The 11633-nt window shown below is 39.6% G+C and overlaps 1 protein-coding gene across 1 annotated transcript; it reads left to right on the forward strand.

Annotated features, from left to right (window-relative positions):
- Nucleotides 1-9743: 9743 nt before the first annotated feature.
- Nucleotides 9744-10313, forward strand: LOC309813582 (interferon alpha-1-like; the record flags this gene model as incomplete). The annotated part of the gene is made up of 1 exon (XM_082638568.1): nt 9744-10313. The coding sequence occupies one exon, from the start codon at nt 9744-9746 to the stop codon at nt 10311-10313; it is 570 nt and encodes a 189-aa protein (XP_082494694.1).
- Nucleotides 10314-11633: the final 1320 nt, after the last annotated feature.

The following is an 11633-nucleotide window of genomic DNA, read 5'->3' on the forward strand; positions in this document are numbered from 1 at the left end:
CCTCAGAAAACGGCTTCTTTCCCAAAAATGGCCTCGCTCAACTTTCTGTGCGAAAATAAAGCACAAAACTCAGGGGAAAGCCCGAAAATGCAAGGTTCCAGCTTCCAACCAGACAAAAATGTCGCTGGTGCGGCCGCGACAAGGCTCCCACTTGAGAACTCAGCATCGCGAAGACAAAAGTTTTTTTCGCACTATTAAATCAGTATAAAATTGCTCCGTGTGGATGCAACTCAAATTTCTCTCGCGCTGCCCAAACCGCGGAAACTGCAAACTCTCAGTACTCAGCGTTTTCCTAGCCGAACCGATCAAAATACATCCGCTGCTCTCTAGCCGCCGCCTAGAGAAGCGCGTTGTCCCGGTTTCCAGGGAAGGAAGCTTCCCGCTAATTGTTTAGTGGTGCCCGCGCGCCCCCTCGCGGCCAGCTGGTGAATCACTGAAATTCTCAACGGCCCAGATATATTTGCTAATGGCAGGAGTGATACTCCGCTCCATCCCTGCTCGCCCTCTTGGCTGGAACTTGCCTTGCATCCATAGCCTACAGAACCGAGAACTCTTCATACTTTTGAGACAGATGAAGAAGATCCAGTTTCAGTCATGCCTAGAGGACAGAATCGACTTCAAATTGCCTTGGAAAGAGGGAATATCACAGAAATCCTGACGACTCAAGGCACCGGCTACCACCATCTGACGCTCCAGCAGATGGTAACTTCTTCAACAAGGAGGAAAGCCAAGCTGCTCGGAACAACACCCTACTCCATAAACTACTCTCTAGCCTTCATCACACCTTGGAACTACTGCATAAGCAAGTGGAAAATGGCAATCTGGATTGCCCATATTTGGGAATTGTCCCGAAATATTTCCGAAGAATCCATCTCTATCTGAAGGAAATGGAATACAGCCCCTGTGCCTGGGAGGTTATCAGAGGAGAAATTAAAGTGTTCCTTTCTCTCATGTAATAATTTTCCAATTACTGTCAACAAATAAAGAAGAAAGGTACACCTGTGACACTTCTAATCAAATGATTATTGTTTGTTTAGTCCTCTAAAGGTATATCCACTCATATTTCTGCACATGCTGAAAAATATCTGAAGTATCACAAGTTTACAAAAATATATTTACAAAGAAGAACACAATCTATTTTCTTAAACAAGTAATTTTACAATGTGCTTTCTAAAATGTGTTTAACTTCTTGGAGGGTATTTGGATTCCTAACTATGACGTTTATTTTAAAATGGAAAGGTTGTTAGCACAGTATGCTGTTCAAGACATTTATCAGTTAATTTCATGCCAGCTGCTGTAACAGAGAAACAGAAAGATGTCAGTAATTGGGTCATAATAGAAATTTATCTTTCTATCCTTAAGAGAAAAATGCAGGCATTCCTAATCAGATGAATTTTCTAGTTGGCTTCCGCTAAACAGTGATGTAGGGACATGGGTGCCCTCTATTGTGTGGTGTTGCTCTATTCAACATGAGATTTCCAATTTGTGGTGTTTGAGTCTATTCCACTCAGTGGTAAAGGAAAAAGTATGGGGATTACATGGGATGTTTTCAAGGGCCAAGACAGTATAGGGCAATATCACCTCTGCTCACATTAGTTGGCCTGAATTTATTATCATGGGAATCTAAGTGCAAAGAAGTTGGGAAGTTATTGGGTGACTAATGGAAGAGGAGATAAGTTCAATGAATAAGACTACTTTTCATTTTTATACTATTTGTACTAATGACATTCTAGAGAAAAGAAACCAAAACAATGTTCTTGCTTACACTCACATTATAAAAAAATTTGACTTGGGGTCTGATTCCACAATTTCAACTTAAGTATGATGACATGGATGTCACTCATTAGAGTTCACAGCATGACTGACTCTTTGAAAGAAGCATTCAAGTTGATTCCCAAAGGCATAGACTAACAAGGAAAATATCCGCAAGTGTAGACACAAGTTGTTTCCTTTTTGCCTGAGGGAGACAAGAAAAGTAGGGCCACGTAGCTCCTTGCAAGTACTTGAGGATGACTGAACTAAACGTGGAGAGTGGGTCTTCCATTTACGTCCAGGCCCGTGATTCTCATCCTTATCTTCTAAATACTGAAAATGCGAACTTGAAGAAAATAGTGCTGCAAAGTCTTTTAAAAAATACCTCACACAATATTCCATTGTAACTTCCCTTGTAGAACCACAAAGAATTTTAAAGTATCTGTAGATTATTGTCCTCTCACATCATATCTATCAAATATATCTATCAAATATATGATTGAGCTCCTGAAATGATAGGGACTGGACTAGCTGTCTAGGAAACGGGGTTGGGTAAGATGGTGTCTCTCCCTTTAGGTATTTTACACACTCCTGGAAGGTATTCTGAGGATACAATAGGTCAGGACATGTCTTACTATTTGGGCATCTTCAACAAAATAGCATAGACTGGGTAGTTTGTAAAGAGCAAAAATTACTCACAGTTCCATAGTTTGGAAATCCAAGATCTGGGTGTCAGCGTGGTCCAGTTCTGCTGAAAGCCTGCTTCCAGGTCACACACTGTCCACTTCTCCTTGGCAGAGACTGGGGGATTTATCTGAGACCTCTTTTAAAAGGGCACTAATTCCAATTGTGAGGCCTCCATCCTCATGACCTAATCACCTCCCAAAGGGCCCACCACCTAACACCATCACTTTGGGGATTAGGACTTTAATGAATCTTGTGGGGTACCAAACATAAGAACATAAAAGTCTTGGGGCTTCCCTGGTGATGCAGTGGTTGAGAGTCCGCCTGCCGATGCAGGGGACACGGGTTCGTGCCCCGGTCTGGGAAGATCCCACGTGCCGTGGAGCGGCTAGGCCCGTGAGCCATGGCCGCTGAGCCTGTGCGTCCAGAGCCTGTGCTCCGCAACGGGAGAGGCCACAACAGTGAGAGGCCCACGTACTGCAAAAAAAAAAAAAGAACATAAAAGTCTTTAAAGGCTACACGCCTGTCATTTAGAAGTAAGAATATATTCATGCTGAGTAAATAAAGATGAAAGGGCAGGTTAGCAGGAAAAAAGAGCAGACCAAGGACTCAGAATCCAAACTCATGGTTTTGGACCTGAAGTCATGCTTTAATTATTACCAGCCAAATTTCGGAGATCAAACTGAAAGGAGCCCACTCTCCCATGGAATGGAACAAAGATACAGGATGCAACAGATCATTCATCATTCTTTGTGAAGAGTCTCCAAGGATTCTCAGGAGAAACGTAGTAATTGCCACATCAATAAAGGTCTACTAAGGAGTAATATGTGTCTGGTTACTGCGAGCTGTGAGATTCAGGGAGAGTCTGAGTTCAGCTAGGTGGCTCTGTATATGACACCAGGCTACTTCTTTTCTATTATAACCTAGTAGAGGGCAAATTAGAGATGAGGCCATCCTCATGAGTTTAATATAGTGCCAGGCAAAGGCTGAAAATTGTGCTGCAACTTGAATCCCCAGAGCCATATGCACCTTAAAGGAAACATAATCCTAGTGGTTTTAGCAATAAACTCAGTAGGCATGACTGATACCAGTAAGGGAAGAGTGGAAATATTAGCCATTTTGATTATAATCCCAGCAAATATGGCCCTGATGAAGCAAAATAGCTTGGTCATTTGCAAATGCCTTCCAGTAGGAGGAGAAAATCTAAGAAATTGCTTTAGTTAAAACTACTTGTTGAGTGATACACTGGGCCTGGTGCCGATGATACCGCAGACAATAAGACAGAGTCCAGTTACTACAGAGCTGATTTGTCAAAGATGGTCACATACCTACTGTTGGAAGATGGGAATGTAGAGGCCTGAAGCAACATAACTTCCACTGCAAAATAAAAAGTATTAAAGATTGGAGCTGAAAGTTAATTCTTTCCACAACATAATCAATATTTATTCAGTTCTAAATTAATTATAAAGATGGTTTCCTTTTGTTTGAAAAGGATAGACTTGGATTGGCACCTCTGAAAGTCCTTAGGGAAATTTGAAATTTAATGCAAAAATAGAAAGGTTCAAATTGATTATGACTGCTAAATCATGCATTCTCATTGGGGATGATAACTGCTTCCATGGGTGCAAAAATTAGTTTTTAGGGGTATGACAAATTTTGCTATTACAATGCTGTGGCACTCCAAAGCTTAACCCTATACAACAAAATCTTATTCCTTAGTATTCATTTTTGTCTTTGGGTTTTCTTGTGTATCATACATACAAGAAGCATTGACACTGAGTTCATGGAAGATAAACAAACTGCATACACGATCAGTGCTCCACACTATGGTGACTTGATGGCTCACTGGAGGACTTTCTTTCCATTATTTGCTTGATCTCAAAGTAATATTGTGAGAGGTGGTCTTTACTTACTTCTGAGCTCCCATTGGCTGTCTTGTAGATTTTGCTTATGTTTGAGTCTCAGTATGATTTACACTATGGGAATTAAATACAAATAGAAAATTGTATTTGTATATTAAATACAAAAAAGGTTAGGGGCTTCCCTGGTGGCACAGTGGTTGAGAGTCTGCCTGCCGATGCAGGGGACACAGGTTCGTGCCCCGGTCCGGGAGGATCCCACATGCCATGGAAGCTGGGCCCATGCGCCATGGCCACTGAGCCTGCGCGTCAGGAGCCTGTGCTCCACAACGGAAGAGGTCACAACAGTGACAGGCCCGCGTACTGCAAAAAAAAAAAAAAAAAAGGTTATATTTTATCATATAATTCTACTGAAGTTGTTCAACACATCCATAATTATGGCAAGTGCTTAACAGAAAAAAATGTTTACAATATCTAGATGAATATCTAGAGGCAGTGAAATTAAAAATTATTTTCTGAAAAAACTTATTTTATGATATGAAGCAAAATTAAAAGTTAAGTACCTAAAAATAAATATTAAGAAAATAATTTAAAATTTTCAATGATTTAGAGCAGTTTTGAATGATTTTTAAGTATATCTATACCTTGGTAGTACTATAAAGTTTATAAATTTTATTTGAATATGTAGTTTGCTACATTCCTGTTTATATAAGTAAATATAGTAATTAAAAGTCACTCTTAAAACTTAGTTGTAAAGTTAAATTAAAATTCAATAGCTTATCAATCAGTGTGATACACCACATCAACAAATTGAAGAATAAAAACCATATGATCATCTCAATAGATACAGAAAAATCTTCTGACAAAATTCAACACCCATTTATGAAGAAAACTCTCAAGAAAGTGGGCATAGAGGGAACCTACCTCAACATAATAAAGACCATATACAACAAACCCACAGCAAACATCATTCTCAATGGTGAAAAACTGAAAGCATTTCCTCTAAGATCAGGAACAAGACAAGGATGTCCACTATTATTCAACATAACCTTGGAAGTCCTAGCCACAGCAATCAGAGAAGAAAAATAAAAGGAATCAAAATTGGAAAAGAAGTAAAACTGTCACTGTTTGCAGATGACATGATACTATACAGAGAAAATCCTAAAGATGCTACTAGAAAACTACTAGAGCTCATCAATGAATTTGGTAAAGTTGCAGGATACAAACTTAATACACAGAAATCTCTTGCATTCCTATACACTAACAATGAAATATCGGAAAGAGAAATCAAGAAAACAATCCCATTTACCACCAGATCAAAAACAATAAAACACTAGGAATAAACCTACCTAAGGAGGCAGAAGATTTGTACTCAGAAAACTATAAGACACTGATGAAAGAAATCAAAGATGACACAAACAGGACTTCCTTGGTGGTGCATTGGTTAAGAATCCGCCTACCAATTCAGGGGACACAGGTTCGAGCCCTGGTCCGGGAAGATCCCACATGCCGTGGAGCAACTAAGCCCATGCGCCACAACTACTGAAGCCCGTGTGCCTAGAGCCCATGCTCCACAGTGAGAGAAGCCACCACAATAAGAAGCCCGCACACTACACCAAAGAGTAGCCCCCACTCGCCTCAACTACAGAAAGCCCGCGTGCAGCAACAAAGACCCAATGCAGCCATAAATAAATAAATAAATAAATAAGAAAGACACAAACAGATGGAGAGATGTATTGATACCATGTTCTTGGATTGGAAGAATCAATATTGTGATAATGACTATACTACCCAAAGCAATCTACAGATTCAATGCAATCCCTATCAAATTACCAATGGCATTTATCACAGAGTTAGAACAAAAAATTTTACAATTTATATGGAAACACAAAAGACCATGAAAAGCTAAGCAATACTGAGAAAGAAAAACGGAGCTGGAGGAATCAGGCTCCCTGACTTCAGACTGCATTACAAAGCTATAGTAATCAAAACCGTATGGTACTGGCCCCAAAACAGAAATATAGATCAATAGAACAGGATAGAAAGTCCAGAGTTAAACCCATGCACCTATGGTCACCTAATCTATGACAAAGGAGGCAAGAATATATAATGGAGAAAAGATAGTCTCTTTAATAAGTGGTGCTGGGAAAATTGGACAGCTACATGTAAAAGAATGAAATTAAAACACTCCCTAACACCATACACAAAAATAAACTCAAAATGGATTAGAGACCTAAATGTAAGACCGGACACTATAAAACTCTTAGAGGAAAACAGAGGCAGAACACTCTATGACATAAATCACAGCAAGATCCTTTTTGACCCACCTCCTAGAGAAATGGAAATAAAAACAGAAATAAACAAATGGGACCTAATTAAACTTAAAAGCTTTTACACAGCAAAGGAAATCATAAACGAAATGAAAAGACCATCCTCAGAGTGGGAGAGAAAATATTTGCGAAAGAGGCAACTGACAAGGGATTAATTTCCAAAATATACAAACAGCTCATGTAGCTCAATATCAAAAAAACAAACAACCCAATCTAAAAACGGGTGGAAGGAACTTCCCTGGTGGCGCAGTGGCTAAGAATCTGCCTGCCAATGCAGGGGACACGGGTTCAATCTCTGGTCTGGGAAGATCCCACATTTTGCAGAGCAACTAAGCCCATGAACCACAACTACTGAGCCTGCGTGCCACAACTACAGAAGCCTGTGCACCTAGATCCCCTGCTCCACAACAAGAGAAACCACTGCAATGAGAAGCCTGCGCACTGCAACGAAGAATAGCCCCCGCTCACTGCAACCAGAGAAAGCCAGCGCACAGCAACAAAGACCCAACACAGCCAAAAAATAATTAATTAAATAAATTTATATTTTAAATAAGCTTTAAAAAAATGGGCAGAATATCTAAATAGACATTTCTCTAAAGAAGATATGCAGATGGCCAAAGAGTACATGATGCTCAGCATCACTAATTATTAGAGAAATGCAAATCAAAACTACAATGAAGTATCACTTCACACTGGTCAGAATGGCCATCATCAAAAAACCTACAATAAATGCTGGAGAGGGTGTGGAGAAAAGGGAACCCTCTTGCACTGTTTGTGGGAATGTAAATTGATACAGCCACTATGGAGAACAGTATGGAGGTTCCTTAAAAAACTAAAAATAGAGACTTCCCTGGTGGTCCAGCAGTTACAACTCCACGCTCCCAATGCAGGCAGCCCGGGTTCAATCCCTGGTCAGGTAACTAGATCCTGCATGCCACAACTAAGAGCCTGCATGCCCCAACAAAAAGATCCTGCATGCTGCAACTAAGACCCAGCTCAGCCAAATAAATAGTTTTTAAAAACCCTAAAAATAGAACTACCATATGACCCAGCAATCCCACTCCTGGGCATATACCCGAAGAAAATCATAATTCAAAAAGATACATGCACCCCAATGTTCACAGAAGCACTATTTACAATAGCCAGGACATGGAAGCAACCTAAATGTCCATCAACAGATGAATGGATAAAGAAGATGTGGTACATATATACAGTGGAATATTAGCCATAAAAAGGAACAAAATTGTGCCATTGGCAGAGATGTGGATGGACCTAGAGACTGTCATACAGAGTGAAGTAAGTCAGAAAGAAAAAAACAAATATTGTATAATATCGCTCATATGTGGATCTAGAAAAATGGTACAGACGAACTTATTTGTAAAGCAGAAATAGAGACACAGATGCAGAGAACAAACTTATTGATACCAAGGGAGGAAAAGGGGAGTAGGATGAATTGGGAGATTGGGATGGATATATATACGCTACTATGTGTAAAATAGATAACAAATGAGAACCTACTGTAGAGCACAGGGAACTCTATTCAATGATCTGTGGTGACCTAAATGGGAAGGATACCCAAAAAAGAGGGGATATATGTATACATATAACTGATTCACTTTGCTGTACAGCAGAAACTAACACAACATGGTAAAGCAACTATACTCCAATAAAAAGTAATTTAAAAAATAGAGAAAAAAGGGAAGAAAAGATACATGCACCCAAATGTTCATTGCAGCACTATTTACAATAGCCAGGACATGGAAGCAACCTAAATGTCCATTGACAGAGGAATGGATAAAGAAGATGTAGTACATATATATAATGGAATATTATTTAGCCATAAAAAAGAACGAAATAATGCCATTTGCAGCAACATGGATGGACCCAGACATGGTCATACTGAGTGAAATAAGTCAGAGAGAGAAAGACAAATATCATATGATATCGCTTTTACGTGGAATCTAAAAAAAGGGTACAAGTGAACTTATCTACAAAACAGAAACAGAGTGACAGATGTAGAAAACAAACTTATGGTTACCAGGGGGTAAGCCGGGGGAGGGATAAACTGGGAGATTGGGATTGACATATACACACTACTAAATACAAAACAGATAAATAATAAGGATCTACTTTGTAGCACAGGGAACTCTACTCAATACTCTATAATGACCTATATGGGAAAGGAATCTAAAAAAGAGTGGATATACGTATATGTCTAACTGATTCACTTTGCTGTACACCTGAAACTAACACAACACTTTAAACCAACTCTACTCCAATAAAATTTTTTTTAATTCAATAGCTTTAAAAAAAAATTCAATAGCTTTAAAACTTTTTGTCATTCTTAACCCTGCAGTGAATACAAGGAGTAAGCTTTGCACTTTTTATATGTACAGAGTAGAGATATCCATGGAGTACATAAATACATACACAGGACATATGTGTTATCAAAATTTCATGTTGGGGGGGCAATTAGGAAAAACTATCTAAGAAGGCTCTGTGGGCAGGGGCAGAGGTAATAATGGAAAAAAATATTTGTGAAACACTGCCCTAACCCAATAGTATTTGTATAAATTTTTCTTGAATATGTAATTTGGTACATTCCTATTAAGTAAATGTATTACATTAAAAGTCATTCTGCACACTTAACCAAAATGTTAAATTAACTGCAGTAGCTTTTACAGTTAATTTTTAGCCTAAATCTTTTTGTCATACTCACCCCTGCATCGAATAAAAAGAATAATCTTTTCACTTTCTTTTTCTATTTATAAAGTAGAGATATGCATGGAGTACATATCGATGTACACAGTATATCTGTGTATCAAAATTTCATAGGGAGGCCATATGGAAAGAAAATATCTAGAAAGCCTCTGGGGGCAGGAGAAGGGGGGGCAAGGAAGAAAAACAGTGGTTGAGAAACGCTGCCCTAACCTATCTGGAGAGTGCAAAATGAAAAGCAAAAACAGAAGTAGAAAGTAAGAGGGAACATTCAGAAAATGGAAACCAATTCATTCCCATTTAAGACCCAGGCCTGAAGGAAGGTCTTCAGAGAACCTAGAGAGCAGGGTTCACAGAATCACCCACCTCAGCCAGGCCGGCAGCATCTGCAAGGTCCCCGATGGCCCCCACCGTGTCCTTACTCCTGGCCCTGGTGCTGCTCAGCTGCAACTCCAACTGTTCTCTGGGCTGCGACATGCCTCAGACCCACAGCCTGGCTAACACGAGGGCCCTGATGCTCCTGCAACAAATGAGGAGAATCTCCCCCTTCTCCTGCCTGAAGGACAGAAATGACTTTGGATTCCCCCAGGAGGCGTTTGGAGGCAACCAGTTCCAGAAGGCTCAAGCCATCGCTGTCGTCCATGAGATGATCCAGCAGACCTTCCAGCTCTTCACAACGGAGGGCTCAGCTGCCGCTTGGGATGAGACCCTCCTGGACAGGTTCTGCACTGCACTTTATCAGCAGCTCACTGACCTGCAAGCCTGTCTGATGCAGGAGGCGGGGCTGGAAGGGACTCCTCTGCTGAAGGAGGACTCCATCCTGGCTGTGAGGAAATACTTCCACAGAATCACTGTCTATCTGCAAGAGAAGAAATACAGCCCTTGTGCCTGGGAGATTGTCAGAGCAGAACTCATGAGATCCTTCTCTTCATCAACAAACTTGCAAGAAAGACTCAGGAGGAAGGAATGACACACACCTGCTTCAACACGGAAATGATTCTCACTAATGAGACCACACTTCCACCTGTGCTGCCATGTCAAAGACTCTCATTTCTACTGTCATCATGCCCTGAATTGAATTAATTTGTCAAGTGTTTTCAGGAATATTAAGCAACATGATGTTCTACTCTACAGGCACTAGTCCCTCATGATACATCAGCCCATGCTGATCTATCTACTTACTTATCTACTTAAATATTTATTTATCTATTTTAATATTTATTTCACTATTTATAAAGATTTAAATTATTTTTATTTACATAATATTATGTGCATGTATACATTGTGGTTAAGAGAAAAATATATATACTTTGTATTAACTCAGTTTATGAGTTTTCTTTGTTCATTAAATTCTTACTATAGAAAACTTCCTGTTTTGTTTTTTTCTTTGAAAAAGAAACACCAAGCCTGAATGTGCAACCTGATTAAAGAATGTATGTTACAATTCCTTGATCCATCATTACGATTTTCACGTTAGAAATAAAAATAGACTTCTTCTAGCCACGTTGTGTGTTGCCCTCAGGACCTAGAGGTGAACATAACTAATCCAATTCTGCTTTGGGTAACTTTGATTTTTTTTTAAAGGAAAGTAACCTAAAAACAATAATCAGTTAATACAGGGACTTCCTTGGTGGTCCAGTGTTTAAGACTCTGCTCTGCCAATACAGGGGGCACGGATTCCATCCCTGGTCAGGGAACTAGATCCTGCATGCTGCAACTAAGAGCCCACATGCCGCAAGCAACTAAAAGATCCTGAATGCTGCAACCAAAGATCCCGAATGCCGCAATGAAGATCCTGGACGCAGCAATGAAGATCCCATGTGCTGCAACTAAGACCTGGCACAGCCAAATAAATACAGAAATACTTTTTAAAAATCAGTTAATTCACAATTAAATTTAATTATTTTTAAAATAGTACTAATTTGTAGTAGAAATTAATATCAGTTAAATTTAGTGCTACAGTGAGAAGGTGGGAGAATGGAATTCCCCCAGCAGAAGGTGGATCATGTCATGCGAGGATGTAGAACTTAAAGCAGTAGATATTACCTATAGTTAACTAGTAGACATTTCAGTGCAAATGTCCATTGGATACTGGAGATGGCAATCTATAAGCAATTCCATGAAGTGTAAAGCATGGAACAGAAGAAGTGATCAAATAGGAGGAGAGTATCAAATGAGAAAAGGACTGAAAATTGAATCCTATGACCTCAACGTTAAAAGGGAGGGAATGCTACAAAGGAAAGCAAGGGGAAAGGCCATATGTTAACAGGACAAGAGAGAATGGTGAGAA

This window comes from Mesoplodon mirus (assembly GCF_964341445.2).
Source record: "Mesoplodon mirus genome assembly, chromosome: 1".
NCBI lineage: Eukaryota > Metazoa > Chordata > Mammalia > Artiodactyla > Ziphiidae > Mesoplodon > Mesoplodon mirus.